This window comes from Hippocampus zosterae, chromosome 13 (assembly GCF_025434085.1).
Source record: "Hippocampus zosterae strain Florida chromosome 13, ASM2543408v3, whole genome shotgun sequence".
Classification (NCBI taxonomy): Eukaryota; Metazoa; Chordata; class Actinopteri; order Syngnathiformes; family Syngnathidae; genus Hippocampus; species Hippocampus zosterae.
In genome coordinates, this window is record NC_067463.1 from 9,955,126 (window position 1) to 9,972,259 (window position 17,134).

The window sequence follows — 17,134 nt, forward strand, 5'->3', positions numbered from 1 at the left end:
AGGACATTCAGTGTCGCTTCACGTTCTGAGGTACCCTTATATTTTCAAGTACTGTAGTCTTAAAATTTACAGTACTTCCCCAACCCATCCCCCTCAATTTTTACAGTAGAGGCATGTCTAAATATTGAACTTTGTTTTCTAAATCCCTTGATAAGTGGTAGGTAGCGAGCTAGCTAAGTTAGCCATTAACAGCTTTTGGTGTCTATGGACAAACTTTACATATAAAGTGGTATTATAGATATATCTTTTTGGTGATTGACTTGAAGAAAAAGAACGCTTTCACTTGTATGTTACAAAACATATCTTTTAATACTTTATTCACTTTATTCCATCACCAGGAGAAAGCACTGCATTGAACAAAATGCTGTACTATAATAATGTGTGGATTGATTTTCAATATTTCACATGTCACAACAAATCTTGCACGCTTCAGTGCTTGCCCAGATTCAATCATTTTTCAAACAAACCGAAAGTCAAAACGTGGACATAAATGGTAAAGTGGATCCTTCCACCTTTAAGAAAGTGTGGTGTGCAAAATGTGCAAGCAAGGACAAGCCGTATAATTATAATGCAACAGTAAATACTGTTTTTATTAGGTGTTTAATCATATAAAACAACACACTGTGTTTGTATCTACCGATAAAAGAATAAAGTGCATTTTCCTCTTCTGTACAGTACATGTTTTAAGGTTACTTGAATTCTATCTTAAAGGGGAAGTCAACACAAAAATTTACTTCACAATATGTTCTATGGACCTTTATTAGTCTAAACGTGGCATTCTGATTAATTTTGCATTTGTGGAATATGAGTTAAGCAGTAAAATCCACCTGTTTTTGTCCATCTCAGGGAGTGGCCATTTTGCCACCTGCTGTTGAGTGACAATGAGGTCACAGTTGCGGCGAGCTCAGGTAACAACCAATTATGGCTCAGTTTCAGAAAACAGGTGAGTCACTTAGAACATATTATTGAAAAGAAAATTTGGGAGTTGACTTCTTAACTCATTATTTTTTTTCTGCTGTTGCAAATTATGACATCTCCTTTTTGTAATGTTAAAAGAAAAAAAACTAGATTTACGCAGCGAGAATACATGCTTCATGCTTCCTTTAAGAATGTGCTCTCACTCGAACACAAAATAGCTGTCGGTTTCATTCCATTAAAAATGAACTCTGGTGTGATTTCTTTTGATCGTATATCAATGATACCATTTATGCCAAACAAGCAGAGACCCCTAGAAATGGGTGGACCACTCATCAAAAATGTCTGATTTTGTCAGCCAAAACACATACAATGTAGCTCCTGATGATAGTTGCTTTCAACTGAGCGCCATTGGTCAGTTTTAAACAAACTCTAGTTTGTTCCCTTACCCCTCAGTGTGGTTCCTTTTCTCAAATATTCTAAATGGACAATACAAACTCTGGCATGGCTTGGTAACGGTGGCTCAATTAGAGCTTGTTAAATGTATTCAGCACATACACCAAATCTTGTTCCTGTTTAGAACCCTGTGCCTGCCACTGAACAAAAATAACTTGGTTGAAGACGCTCGGTTTGTTGTGATTTTGTCGTATTTCAGGTCGTTTTGATCGTTTTTTTGTTTTTTTGTTTTTGTACCTTATGAGGAGTAACTGAAAAAGCTAGGGAAACCAATGACCAAGATTACAAACCCAGTGACTGATTTGCACAGGAGAAAGTGAACTACAGGTGTGATAGCACCCTAACATGTCATATTTCTAGCATCTGTGTCTGATGTATGAATCTGAATTAAATTGATCCGTTCCATATTGAAATAAAATCACACTGTATTTACATAAAATAAAATAAAATAAAATAGTGAAATCAAGAACAAAAGCTTGATTCCATCAGAGATCATACACATGTTATAGTGACAAAAACAAGGAAGTCTTTCAGATGAGCTTGGTGATGGAGGTTAATCAATGCCTCAGTTGATCAATGCCGATGAAAATGTACAGATGTTCCAGAAACCAGAGCTAACCGAGACACAAGCTGATACCACACCTGCAAAAACTATTTTTTTCTTGTCATCACATGTTCAAAAAGTGAATTGACTCTTGAATTGACCATTAGTGCAATGCTTTGGTTGGACACGCTCAAAGGGAATGTTGGCCTTTCGCTTGCCTCTTCAGACTCCAGATTCCCGACTGATGTATAAAGGTAGACCGGGCTGCAGTTTGTCCAGAGCGATCTGGTTCTCGGTCTCCAGCACGCATAGCATCTCGAGCATCTGCCCCTTTTCGAATGTCTCCTTAAAGCCCACGGGAAGGTCATCTTGCAAACTTGCTGCTCTTTCACATTTAATCCCCAGGCTGCCTGCCTCCCCTTCCTCTTCATCGTCTCCACAACAAAGTGCAACCTCATTCTCGTAACAGAAAGCGCTCGGGGAGTGGAGGGCGAGGAGGTGGCGGGCTGCCCTCGGAGCAATGGGGGATGGGGACCGCGAGAAACTGGAAGTGGAGGATGAGGGTGGCCGTCCGTTGTCTTCCTTTTGACTGAGCTCCCTGGCACTGCAGTGTGGTGTTGTTGGCACTTCGTATGTCTTGTGGAAGCGAGAGTAGTCCACGTGGTAGCGGTTCCCCTTCTCAAAGACCACCGGTTCAAAGCGGTGACCCCACAAGATCTCCTTCGCCAAATAGGAGCTACGGGCTTGAGTGGTCATCGCCGTGGCCTCAACCATGCCTTCCAGGATGACCACAATCTCAAAGTCTTCCTTCTGAAGGTCGGCACAGCTCAGGTCATACAGAGGACTGGTCTTGTTGATCTCGTGGACCACCACAAGTGGCGAGACTAGAAACAACCGATCCAGACCGTCATCGTAGCCGACGTCAATGTCCGTCTGCTCCAAAGGAAGATACTCGCCCTCTGCCGTCACTTTGGGCTTAATGAGCTGGGCGCGCACATGCGCTTCCACAATGTGGCTCTTGCGCATATTCCCCAGACGCCACATGAGGCACAGCTTCCCGTCTCGCAAGGCGATGACGGCGTGATGTGAGAAGAGCAGAGTCTGAGCCCGTTTCTTGGGACGCACCATCTTGGCCATGATGGTGCCAATCATGAAGGAGTCAATAATACAGCCCACGATGGACTGCACCACCACGGTCACCACAGCCACTGGGCATTCTTCGGTCACACAGCGAAAGCCATATCCAATGGTAGTTTGTGTTTCTATGGAGAAGAGGAAGGCCCCGATAAAGCCCTGGATGTGCAGGATACAGGGGCGCCACTTGTCCTGCCTGTCCTCTGCCTTGCTCTGAGAGTCTCCTTCCTTCACAGGGAAGTGAAGGTCAAAGTCTCCATGAGCCAGCGCTACTCCCCAGAAGACCAGACCAAAAAACAACCAAGACAAAAGGAAGGTGGCGGTGAAGATGAGCAGTAGGTAACGCCAGCGTATGTCCACACAGGTGGTAAAAATGTCAGCCAGGTAGCGACGTTGCTTATCCTCCATGTTATCAAAGACCACGTTACACTGGCCGTTCTTCTTCACAAATCGGCTGCGCAAACGACCGGTGCCCAGGTTGACGCCGGCGTGTCGGCACGACGGCGAAGCCTGGCAGCTGTTGTGGACAATTGAGTCATCCGTCACTCTCAGAGACAAAGACCCCCGTTCTTCTTCGCCTGCAGGATATTTTCCTGCTCCTTCATCCTCGGCCTGCATGCACGACCCGGTCAGGGTCTGCTGAGTCAGAGGACTGTGGCCATTGTGGAGGCCCAAAGCTGAGATCTTCAGGGCATCTTCGTCCGTGGAAACAATGCTGTATCTGGAAAACAGAAGAAAAGTGTGTCCTTGTGAATACCGAATGTCTTCCAGTCTCGCCCAAAGTTTCGGTTGTGTTGCCAAGCCTGACAAGTTAAACACATGGGATTCATCCATCCCTTTCTGACAGCCTGTCCTGTCATAAGGGAAGCTAAAGTACATCCCAGCTTGGGTTGGGCATCGAAGCTTGAAAAATCACATTTTACATTTTTGGTTAACCGTCTCAATGCTGCTGACCCAAAGAAAGAAAAACTGCCAGAAACCAACGAAAGTCTGCAATCAAGTGTGGCTTAACTTTGTTTGCTTGGTTATTCTAAAACCCATTTGCAAAAAAATCTTTTTGAAGGGTGTCACGCGGGCAAAGGAAAAACCAATAACATTTGGGTTCTGTTTCGGATAAAAGCTGGGTACCGGTAAGGACTTTAATTTCTCTTTTCACCATCACATCATCTGTTTGCGCTGGGTCCAATTGGGGGCAATGAACCATCACATTCATCAGATTGATCTGTAGTGAAAAGCCCGCTGTATGTCACAGGTCATGCCTACTTTGTAATTTGCATTCCCAACACCCACACTGGAGTAGCACGGTGTCACGTCATGACTTTCCAGCCAATCAAACGAGATGAAAGATCCCTGCTGAACTATACATTTACGGTTGTGAGTGTCACATGCATCTCTCCACTATCATCGACAACAGAGCTCTTTTCCGACGGCCCCGTAACCTCTATTTCCAACTCCATCCAGTAGTAGACTCATAACTACAGTCAATATTTGTATGAAAAATGTTTCAAGTCCACAACTATAGAATAATTCAATTTCTGAGCATGCCTTCCAGTGTTATGCAACCAAATTTTTGCATGGAAACCCTCTGTACTGTTCTACAGAAAGACAAAATAACTCTTGTATCTCGTAGAAGCCCCTACTCTACATCTTAAATAAGGTTAAAGAATATATTAGAGCTAGAACAGTCCCCGGTCTACTTTTTCAAGTTTGGTATGTACTGCACATTTCCTCTATCATACCTGTTGACTCGCACTGCTCCCATGGCAATGGTGATCATCAGTCTATGTCTGCAAGGGCAGTAATGAAGGTTGGGACGGGCAGTTCCAACCATGAAAATACTGTTGCCGGACTGAGATGCAGTATGAGCGCAGGCCGGTCTGGCATTTGTGACCAGCGTCTTCTCATGACATTTTCTGAGAACAAAAAGAATGCAGAAAAAGTGTGACCTGAGAGAACATAAGATTGCACAAAAGACATTAATTTTTGATTGCACAAGTAAAACATAATTTAGCACAACATACCAGGGTTATAGTGTAATACTTTGGGATTTTTCTAATCGTTAGGTTTTATTTTGTTTTGAATTATGCTTTTTTTTTTTAATTAAAGGGAAAGTCATGCGCCTCCACGAGTCTCAGCACGCTATTCTGATTGTGTTTGTGGAACATGAGTTAAGCAGCGAAATCCACTCATTTTGAGCCATCTCAGGAAGCGGCCATATTGCCAATTTATGTCAACTGAAAATGACATCATAGGTGCTGCGGGCTCTGGGAAAGACCAATCACGGCTCACCTGTTTTATGAAGCTGAGCCATGATTGGTTGTGCGTTGCAACTGTGATGTCATTTTCTTTCGACAGGAACTGGCAAAATGGCCGCCCTCTACAAATCCAATCTCAGGTTAGTTCATATTAATTTCGTTCTAATTAGATTTAATTTTTTTTGTATTTTCGTATTTGTTGAGTAAAGATTCAACAAAAGGTCACAATGGTCACAATTAAACTACAAATCTCAAATGATTATTTGACCTTCCTCCTTCTATAAGGACCTGCAGAAATAGCGCATGAACCCTGAAAGCTCATGTATGACGTAAGTGACAAAGACGAAAATGAAAGACATTTTTGCCGTAATTATAGTTAGTTGTAGTGACTTTTATAAACGTAATATGAAGTTTCAGATCCGTTTCATTTTTTTCAAAGCATTTTTGGACTTTATTTTATTGCAAACGGAAATTGTTATTTCAACTTTGGTCTTAGTTATTTTATCAGTTTTAGGTTATAATAACCTTGCAACTTGCTCACTCTGGTCTTATGAGAATTTAGTAGGATTTGTAAAAAGTGAGTGAAATTGTTCGAGTAACATGAAATTGGTTATTTTTAAAAATGAAGAAAAATCCGGTAGGTGTCTGACTTTTGATGGTTTCCAAAATATCCAAACCTTCAATCAAATGACAAAAATCAAGCATTTGGCCTTGCCCTAATGCACGGGACAGACAGTTTTGCGTAATGAAAGCTTATTGATCAGGTTCTTTCTAGCGGTTTGCCTTCGGGAGCTTCAGGCCAACCAGGGGTGGAAAACCAGACCGGCATCGGTGGGGACAAAGGTCTAAAAAAGACATATATCAGTGGTAATTTACTGTTAGAGGAACAATTGATCTGCTGGTTGGCCCGATGACAAGGTTGTAGGGTGATTTTGCTGGGCTTATTATGTCAGAAGCAGCAGAACCAAAAAGCACCATGTTGCATAACCAATAGCGGGTCAATCGCATGCAATCCGAAAGGGCACCGTTGGTTTGTGAATCACTTTGACGTGAGTGCGTTGTGTTCAAGCAAAATAATGAATGGTCTTGGGAATATTTCCAACAACTGCAGTTTAAAAACCTTTGTTCGATACCCGTGCGGAATCAACAACAAACAGTCTCCGATACATGCGAAAGCATTCAAAGACTCTCAAGTACACATCTTGATGGGATTTAGTGTCATGTAATGTGTGTGACAATCTCCCAGACTTCTTTCCCTGTTGTTGCACCAAGGACAGATGTCGCCAACCGGAGGCTGATTGGCCGGATCCCGAGTGATTTTCAACTGGATAATCCCGAAAAAGGAGGATGACGTCAGCGCGACGACTCCGGCATCTGGAGGAAAATGTCCTCTGAATGAAAGCTCAGCCTTTTTCCTGACAAAGTTCTTAAAGACGAGCGGCTCCTTAAGCAACACGCAAGTGCACAAGTCACAAATCAACTGCTTGGCTTGACAGTCACCGTGTTAATGCAAGTTCACCTCTGATTAAGTGTTGCATTTTATGATACTATTTACTGCGGCCATGGAAAGAAAAGTTTTGTATACTATTTACAATGCCAATCACAAAAAACAAAAAAAAACAATTTTCCCTCAACGCAAAACTCAAATTAGCTAACTGGATTCAGATATGCTTGCTTTATTTTTGTCTAGCTATCGTGCCGCCAATGAACTTTAACACAGTGAATATGTCATTGTGGTTCGCAATAAACTAAACTTTGTTCAATTTGCGATTTACCTTGTCACTGTGATAATCAATTCAATTCAATTTGAGACGAGACATTTTGCGCTTTCCCTATCTTAATATTTTTAGAGAAATGTTCAGATACTTTGGCCAAACAAAATTTGTTGCTTCAGCATGGGTATGAAGCTGATATCTCTGCCGACTTGATCCCAGGGGGCTTTTAGCAATTAGTGGTTGCCATAGCAACAGTTGTCTTCCATTGATGAGGCGAAATCCTAGTGTTTTGGGTGCGTTTGTCTCCTTGGTTTACTCATTTGGAGGGTAGGAACTCTTTTTGGACACTTGATTAAATACCTTTAGCATCTCAAAAGGGGGTAAACATTTCAGCCAAATGCAATGATACTCAGTTTGATTGATTTAACAATATGCTAAATATTATGTAGTTTGGAGAAATGAGCTCTTGTAATTTGGTCGTCGTCAGGGTAAAATATTACAAATAGTTCTAGAGCACAGCAAACAACTGCAAAAACAAAAGCTGTCTGACAGTATCCATTCAAACCAAGTAGTGAGTGAGCAAACCGACAGAAGTGAAATTGCAGCACATGACATGAAATGGCAACCACGTGACCTAATCAAGATTCATCGAGAGAAATCCCTCATGCTTGACGTCAGCCTTATTCAAAAATGTCAGCGAAACCAACGTAATCTCATGCAAGGCAAAAGATGGCGAAAGCCCCGGTTAAATACCAGATTACTAGGCCTCATAATCTCTTAGTCCAAACAACAATATGAAAGGTGGTTGCCGCGAGACCCGATCTGAACTATCCAATGTCATCTGCGATCTAATGATGTGATCGGAGGGATAAATAATGAGAAGAGAGGACATAAAGGACAGAAAAAAAGTATGAGGGAAAGAGGCTTCATGAGAAAAGTGAGATGTTGACAGATTTGCGCAAAGTGTAAGGGGGGAAGAAGACAATAGAGATTAAGATGAAGAGATTATGACATCAAAGCACGTTACTGGACCTAATGGTATTTACTAAAAAAATAAATTAAAAAAAGGAGAGAATGAAAGTGTGAAAAAAAACGCAATGTGTTCAAAAGGATGATGAAAATACAATGTATTTTTATCACTTTATGCAACACTGTGGTTCTCTTAAAAAGCCAGAGTATGACCTCAACAATAGATCAAATTCTGAAAAAAAATAAAATAAATAATAACATACGATATAATAAACAGAATAGTATCATTTCCTTTGTTTTCTACATCTCTACGACGGGTATAGCTGACAATTAAATGACGGTACTCTATACAAACGATGTGATCTCATAAATACAATTTTAGCTTCCCTTTGTTGTGTGCATTTCTTCTTCTAAATTCTATTGCAGGTAAATTACATGTGCTGTAAACTATGCAATCAAATTGTGACTTTGAAAGCAGTTTCAATGATTTTTAGTGTTCTGGTTCAAGATGCACGGATGTCACTTGAACATCAGAATACTTTATGGGTAAAGACCTCTTCCAATCCAAATCTGGTATGTTAAAAATATAGAAAAACATTTATAACATTGCATGCTGATTCAATGCTGTATAAACACAATCGTACTATATGTTTAAACAAATCATTCAAGAAAAAGAGATTTTTGCCAGGCAAATTGTCTGGAAGACTTTTTTGGTTCAAGTACATTTTCCCTACAAGGGCAAATCATTAGGAACCCTTGCCTGAAAGTTCCCGAACTGACATAGCACAAGTTGAAAATTACAAGGAAGTTTCCGTCATCGACTGCAATCAATAGTTCAAAGTATGCGGGCGCAAGTGATGATGGGGCAGCTTGCAGACAGAAGCAGCATGTGTGACGTATGTGGGCCTGATTGGGGCCACAGGAGCTGTCCGGTGCTGAAAATCGATGCACGGCCTGCGGGAACGATCGACAGGCGCGAAGAGGATGGGGGAGTAGTTGGAGCCCCAACTCTTCCCTAAACTGGAAAATGATTTTGGCCATTCAGATTATTTTCCCCTCACTCTGTTTACACCGGCCACATGTTTTACAGTCGACTTACTCAGCCAGATGAACGTTTTGTTTAACTATCGATCCATGTCTTTCTGAGAATTTGGGTTTTCTTATTTGAGTTTGAATAGAGATTCAAAACGGATTTATATTTTTGTATTTAGCGCAAAAGTGAATTGAATGCATCAACTAGGCAAGATATAACCAAAGCAAACTACATGTCATCGGCATGTTGGTCATATTTTAAATGAACCATCGTCCAACTAAATTATGACACTCACCTTGGTTTTCCGGTAGTGTGAATCAATCGAAGATTGTCGTTGGATTCATGCTGAGTCAAGTCACCGCTCACTTCGCGCCACCCTCCAATATTTACGCCACTTTTTTTCGGTGTGCTTTGTCTTGCACAAACTTGTAAATGTGTCCAATCTGAGCTTGGTCATCGTTGCTCCATTGCGGTGAAGCGTTTCACTGCTGCCTCGCTTGTGCATCTGCCTCGATCTGTGCTTGCCTGTGTGCCTGTGTGTGTGTGCCTGTGTGTGTGTATGTGCCTGTGTGTGTGTGTGTGTGTGTGTGTGTGTGTGTGTGTGTGTGTGTGTGTGTGTAATGGTGTGGGAGAGAGAGAGAGGTCTGATTATCTTCCTATTTATATTTGATATTGCTTTTTTTCCCAGTGTGTAGAAATATGCTGTGATTTAGCCTTTAGCAAAGTCAGACTTCCTAATAATTTGGAATGTCACAAAATTTCTGAATGTATACACCTAAATGTTTTTCTTTTTGTTTTTTACTTTCCAGCATCATTGGTATAGCATCCCTCCATTATCTATACCACTGATTCTCGAACATTTGTACCAAGTACCACCCAAAGCCATAAAACAACATTAAAACACGGGTGCATAGTAGAACTAAACATAAACAAGAAAGAGACTGAATTCCCAAAACTTTAGTATTACAAAAAAAAATCCAATAATAAAGTCCAATTCTCATGTGAAAAAACTCTCTTATACACAAAATCATTTTGCGATGGGGGAGAAGAAAAGACCAAGTTGTGATATTTTGCGGAAAACAACACCATACGATTTACAAGAATACAATTGAAATATTACAAGAAAAAAAATCTGAAATTTTTCACGACTAGAGATCAAATAAATAATAAGATTTTACAAGGGGGAACCCCCCAACAAATAAACACCACTAATACTAACACTATAAAAAGAAGCACATTTAATCTTGGTTAATTTTGGTCTCATCAGTTAGCTACTCCTTGAAGGGTAACTACAGAGGAAGTGAGCAACTAATTTAGGAAGTCATTTCAAACTTCAATTAATAAAAAACATTAAAGGAGAAGTCAACTAAAAAACTGTATTAAAATAAGATTTTTGATGCACCTCTGCTAGTCTATACACGGGGTTCTGATTAATATTACCTTTGTAGAATATGAATTAAACAGTCAAATCCACCTGTTTTTGTCCATTTCAGTGGGCATCCATTTTACCACTGACTGTCGACTGAAAATGACATCACAGTTGCTCAGGTAACAACCAATCCTTGCTCAACTTCACACTTCGAACATGTCATTGTAAAGAAAAATTTGGGGGGTTGAGCGTTCCTCGATTGTCCTAAACCAGGGGCGCCCATTAGGTAGATCCTGATCCACCGGTAGATCTAAGACAGGTCCCAAGTAGATCCGAGGAGTGTCGAGAAGAAAAAAAACAAACAACCATTTGTGTGTCTTTGTACATGTTAGTAATATATTTTTGTGTTAATATACACTGCACACTAATCAGTCTCATTTTCACTAAAAAATATATTTAAAAAATAAAATAAAGCAGGTAAATCTTAAATTTGTGTGTGTGTGTGTGTGTGTGTGTGTGCGTGTGTGTGTGTGTGTGTGTGTGTGTGTGTGTGTGTGTGTGTGTGTGTGTGTGCGTGCGCGCGCCGTTAAGGGTAGATGCCGTGAGGTTAGTTGATCAAAAAGTAGATCTTCGATCCAAAAAGTTTGGGCACCCCTGTCCTAAACATTCAAGATAACTGCACAAAAGCTATTGCTTTACGGCAGTGATCCTACCCAAGCCGACCTCAAATGCAGGCCCCTGCCAAAAGGAGTGATTAAGTTAGTTGTCATTATGTGCTGATTAAAAGAGGTTATATAACGGTTATTTGTGTGGTAATGACACGACTTTTAAAATGGTTTGCAAGTGAAAGTGTGTGACCTCGCTTTGGGACATGTAATTTTTTAGGGGAGTGAGACAGAAACAATCTTCATAGCAACCCTATTCACGGTTTTCGATGTCCTTTTGCTGTTTCTAAAACCACACCAGCTCTGTGACAAAAAAAAAAAAGATAACAAATAAACAAATTGATTAGCCTGTGTCAGAACATTACTGTGTGTACACGTTGCTTTGAGGCTATGCCTTTCTTTGAAACATCATTGCAAATCAGACCAAACTTTTTAGTTTCCATGGGAACGGTATCTTCGCCGTTCTCACGCATATAAATACACATACCCTCCTACCGCGCGGTTTATTTTTAAAACTGTATTCTTTTTTGTTTGGTGCAACAACAAGTTGGGGTTTAGGTGTGTAGGAGGATTCTATATTGCGGCGCCCAGAAGCGTGGGCTGAGGGTCAGAGTTCGGTGGTTCATCAGCGTGGGCTGACAAAAGGAATGAGTGGGCTGAGATGAACTCGCCGTCCGAGTAACATGATGTCCAAGTAACACGTTTGAATAAAGCCAAAAGTTGTGACTGTTTCTTTCGCAGCTTGATGATTTATGGGCACATTGTTTTACAATCAGCTAGTCCAAAACATGCGCAACACTTAAAGTGGGTTGCACGTTATTACATTCGTTGTTGATTCAACATACTGTTATGGGAGAAGGATATCAATGAAAGGGACCCTGTCTAATAAAAAGGCAAGGTAGTCCAGTGGTTAGCACGTCGGCATCACAGTGCAGAGGTACCGGGTTCGATTCCAGCTCCGGCCTCCCTGTGTGGAGTTTGCATGCTCTCCCCGGGCCTGCATGGGTTTTCCCCGGGTGCTCCGGTTTCCTCCCACCTTCCAAAAACATGTGTGGCAGGCTGATTGAACACTCTAAATTGTCCCTAGGTGTGAGTGTGAGCGTAGATGGTTGTTCGTCTCTGTGTGCCCTGTGATTGGCTGGCAACCGATTCAGGGTGTCCCCTGCCTACCGCCCGGAGACAGCTGGGATAGGCTCCAGCCCCCCCCCCGCGACCCTAGTGAGGATGAAGCGGTTCGGAAGAAGAAGATGAAGATGTTTTCGATCATCAAACAAATGTCATGCAAGGATAACCCCGGTTAACACAAAAGCGGTCAGGTGATGTTATTTATTAAAAGGAAGAAAAAAAATATTCAAAGATATTTGGGGCCGTGTGAAAATGTACTTTCACTGACCACAACCAAGGCTGATTCGCTCCAGACCAGTTCAATCAAAAAATTATTAAAAGACTCAATAAAGTCTTTTTAGTGATTTCCTTTTGAACACATTTTAGTCGAGAACATTTTAGTCCTGAGTTGCTGAACTATAGCTGTGAACATCATTTTCTTTTTATCTTCCAAGTTGTGTTGCTGCACATTTTATGTTCAGATATCCGTTGTTTAGAGGCTAATAAGTTACAACATCGCCTGTGTAGTTGGTTTGAAAACACAACTTTGTTTTATGTTTACTTTGACAGAAGCCGAGAATGGCAATAAACAGCTTGAATCCTCTTTTTTTCCCAATAATATTTATTGGTATTGTATTGAGAAGTGAGTTCTTGTTATTTTGTTTGTTTTCATTAACTATAATAATCTTGACTTGGACACATAATGGCTTCATCTTCCAGACACAAAGAAGGCCAGTTCTTGAATTAACCACCCCAAACCCTCAACAGCATCACGGTAACTCTCCTCTTAATTCCATTTTTAGATTTCATAGGCAGATGATGAGGCGTGTTGGTGTATTTTTTGTCTCTGTGGCCCCGCTTGATGACTCCCAAGCTCAAATGTCATGAGAGCCAATTACTCACTTTTAGAGCTCATCCAGGTCAACATGTTTTTAGAAAAGCAGGCCGCGTCGTGCGGGAAGCGTGTGTGTGTGTATGGGTGTGAGTGTGTGTGTGTGTGTGTGTGTGTGTGTGTGTGTGTGTGATTGATTTCATCTTATTATGAATCAGAAAAAAGTCGTCAGTTTAAGAGGGTTTGTCAAACTAGCAAGATTAAGTACTCTTCAGTTTTCAGTGACACTGTGATGACGACCCATTAGTTTTAAGAATATGTTTATTTTCACGATTGTAATTTGGATTAATGCGGGACGTCACAGCATCATATTGACAGTTGTATATCGGACTTTGTACACTCATATAGCTACTGGTAAATTGGGTTTACCGGACATTTAAGAAACAACACACTTCTTGTATTGGCTGTACAGCTGTATCTAATGCTGTGGTTAGTAACTCAAATCATGCAAAACACATTTCGAGTCTCATCTAGAACACAGCATTTGCTTGTACTTGGGCTAAATTGCAAGGGTAATTTTGTAACTTTACTGGAAATGACACAAACATGCTTTTTAAGATTTGGCATTTGGCAAAAAGGCTCAGACACTGGACGGTCTACACTTTTACACCAATTACACTTGTCAACAGCAGATTTTGATCAGAGATGGCTTCATGTGTCTCTAAACAGATTTTTGATGGCGAATCAAACAACGTCAACATTTCATCATAACACGTCATTTTGTTGGGGGGGATATTGTCATTTTCTCTCTCTATGAGTTTGAACTATAAAAGCTTGTGCAACATGGATTCATCACTAAAAATTGACTCGCGACTTGGATTCAAAACAAAATTGTAAACATTTGTTAAAATGCCGCTGTTGTGAAAGCGCTATATAAATCAGCATGTATTGTATTGTATATTGTAAAAAGTGTTATTTATCCCACTTTAATTTCTCAGAATCATGCTGATATCGTCACTCTTGTCATACTATTCATTCATTCATCTTCCGAACCGCTGGATCCTCACGAGGGTCGCGGGGGGTGCTGGAGCCTATCCCAGCTGTCTCCGGGCAGTAGGCGGGGGACACCCTGAGTCGGTTGCCAGCCAATCGCAGGGCACATAGAGACGAACAACTATCCACGCTCACACTCACACCTAGGGACAATTTAGAGCGTTCAATCAGCCTGCCATGCATGTTTTTGGAATGTGGGAGGAAACCGGAGTACCCGGAGAAAACCCACGCAGACCCGGGGAGAACATGCAAACTCCACACAGGGAGGCCGGAGCTGGAATCGAACCCGGCACCTCCGCACTGTGAAGCCGACGTGCTAACCACTGGCCTTGTCATACTATCTTGATGAAAATTATGATGGGTTCAAGCCAGCAATAATGTAAACAACAACACCGATTTGTCACGAAAATACTATATTTCAGAAAATGACGACTGAAAGTAACTTCATCAAGCGTCCTGCTTTCTCAACATACAGCTCATGATCTATGAAGCATTTATAAGAAAATATAAAACTGTTGTGATCGGATAAATGTATACGATGACACATTTACAACTTGTCGCTATGATAAAAAGAATCTTCTAGGGTCAGAGAATATGACACATAAAAGGGCCTTTTAAAAAAAATAAATTGAAAGATGGATTATCCATTCAGAAGTATGACATGCGAGTTCAAAAGATACTAAAACGGAAAGCTATAGTTACTGACGTCCGATTCCAAGCATGATCGCTGGTCCCGATCAATATCAGCCTGAGGGGGACGAGGCTGAGTATGGCAACAGGGTTAGGAGTGTGTGACCTCTCCACTGAGGTCCTCTCCGCTTAAGATCACGCTTATTACGTCACATACTGCACGACAGCGTTCTCGGAAAGTCTTTCTATTAATTATTTGAAGCGGTATATTTTTTAAGTAGGAAACAAAGTGAGTATATTAATGGCATGGTCTTGGACTATGCTGCCATGTACATGTCCAACAAATCTGACAAGGTGGACCAATTGACCCCAAAAGGTCTCCAGTGGTGTATTCCAACCTTTATCGAGCCAAGGCACACATTTTACAATGCATATTCACATGGACAAAAAAAAGTCACATCAAGTATGAATACTGAAGTAATGATGGTAGTATCTCAATTTATTCACAAATGTACTTGCTCAGTGTGAAATCTGCCCCCATTTAGCTGAACACAAAGTCGACATAATTGCACAACGCCGTCACCTATTTTGTCGAATTGCAATAGTTCGCACCTTCTGCTATCGATGACACATATCAGATTTTTTTGGTCTGTCGCAGTAGGTCACTGGCACTGATGAATGAACAAAGATACATGATTTGCAGTCAGTAAATAATATTTATAGGACGAATTAATTGAAATTGAATTATTTCATGCGCGTGCACCTGATGACTTTCTACAGCAAAATGTGCCGAGATGCATTATAAGTTGTTTGTTACGGTTCTGGGTATATTGCCATTTTGCTTCTCAACTCAAACTGTGTTAGTAAAACCTCAAAAGGATGAAATTGTTTCTAGAAAAACTTGTGTGGATGCGGTAACATAAAAAGCTAAGTAGTGTTTGAAGTTGTTTCTGAGCTAACTGCTACATAAAAGGAGATTGCATAACATAGCATGAGGTAAAAATAGTTTTCTGTTAATTGCTATTGCCAACATGTTTAATTATAGTCCTTGCCTCAGGGGCTTGAGAGCTTGGTGTGCTTCATGCACACGCACACCCTGTCATATGCTCTACAGACATGCCCCCCTGTGGCTGAAATCCTAAAGAAAAGTTGGCCTCAATACTTGGGCCTCTTTGACTTGATGGTACAGGTATATATTCATCCATCCATCCATTTTCCGATCCGCTTTATCCTCGAGGGAACAACCTGAAGTGGTTGCCAGCCAATCACAGGGCACACATAGACGAACAACCATCGGCACTCACACTCACACCTAGGGACAATTTAGAGCAAGGGTGCCCAAACTTTTTGGATCGAAGATCTACTTTTTGATCAACTAACCTCACGGGATCTACCCTTACTGGCGCGTGCACGCACACACACACACAAATTAAAGATTTACCTGCTTTATTTTATTTTTTAATTTTTTTTTTTTTGTGAAAATGAGACTGATTAGTGTGCAGTGTATATTAACACAAAAAATATATTACTAACATGTACAAAGACACACAAATGGTTGTTTGTTTTTTTTTCTTCTCGACACTCCTCGGATCTACTTGGGACCTGTCTTAGATCTACCGGTAGATCAGGATCTACCTAATGGGCACCCCTGATTTAGAGTGTCCAATCAGCCTTCCATGCATGTTTTTGGCATGTGGGAGGAAACCACACAGGCACGGGGATAGCATAGAAACTCCACACAGGAAGGCCGGCTCGAACCCACAACCTCTGTACTGTGAGGTCGACACGCTAACCACTGGATCACCGAGCTGCCCACGTGTATATATCATTTAACTATTTCAACATCCTGTAATTGATTCGGTTGAACATGTTAATCAATTCGGACATGTCAAAACTGTTGTCTTACTTTATCCCCACCTGCCCCCGTGAAAATATAAGTTAAATTTTAATTATGGTTTTAGGTCAAGACAGTTTACATTTTTCTTGTAGGCCAAAACAACGATGATTTGGTCTGTGCAAGTCTACACCACTGCAACCATATTAAACAATACTGAGCAATAGTATGGTGTACTTAATACAGTATAATGGCAAGTAAGGGCTATTGATAGCGTAGATCGTGACACTTCTAACATAACTGCTTGCTAAACTGCTTAATGACTTAAGTTTTGCAATTCCTGGCCAGTCATTGTGCACTCTCAGATAAAAGGCCCAAATTTCTACTGATTGTACTGGTCTGCTCTGTTCGAGGATCAGATGGTGCCATTGTCTTTTATTTCACTTCCATGCTGGTTCACTGTCATGGCAACCATCTGTGTAGCAACCTCTCCTGCTCCATAAGGCAGCTGTCAGGCAGTCCAACGTTCTAAAGTATCGGATACAACACAGTCACCATGTGGGCCTATGTGAGGACCAATCAACTTTAGCTTGAAAGAACTCAACCAGGGAACAATGCATCAAAGT

General features: G+C 41.1%; 1 protein-coding gene and 1 long non-coding RNA gene across 2 annotated transcripts; one reads left to right on the plus strand and one right to left on the minus strand.

Moving 5' to 3' along the window:
* Positions 1 to 283: 283 nt before the first annotated feature.
* LOC127613213 (ATP-sensitive inward rectifier potassium channel 12-like) lies at positions 284 to 10,050 on the minus strand. The gene is made up of 3 exons (XM_052084157.1): positions 9,317 to 10,050; positions 4,789 to 4,962; positions 284 to 3,770 (listed from the first exon to the last, which is right to left on the minus strand). The coding sequence occupies exons 2-3, from the start codon at positions 4,878 to 4,880 to the stop codon at positions 2,138 to 2,140; spliced, it is 1,725 nt and encodes a 574-aa protein (XP_051940117.1). The 5' UTR covers positions 4,881 to 4,962; positions 9,317 to 10,050; the 3' UTR covers positions 284 to 2,137.
* LOC127613235 (uncharacterized) lies at positions 4,982 to 7,114 on the plus strand. The gene is made up of 2 exons (XR_007966115.1): positions 4,982 to 5,444; positions 6,582 to 7,114. It is a non-coding gene; the product is annotated as an uncharacterized LOC127613235 (long non-coding RNA).
* Positions 10,051 to 17,134: the final 7,084 nt, after the last annotated feature.

What these genes read in the sequence shown, in the direction of transcription:
- LOC127613213 (XM_052084157.1), bottom strand. Translation starts at nt 4,880, where the DNA reads ATGGTTGGAACTGCCCGTCCCAACCTTCATTACTGCCCTTGCAGACAT. An exon ending in GGAGCAGTGCGAGTCAACAG is followed by an intron (nt 3,771 to 4,788) that starts GTATGATAGAGG and finishes TCTGTTTTCCAG; the next exon opens with ATACAGCATTGTTTCCACGG.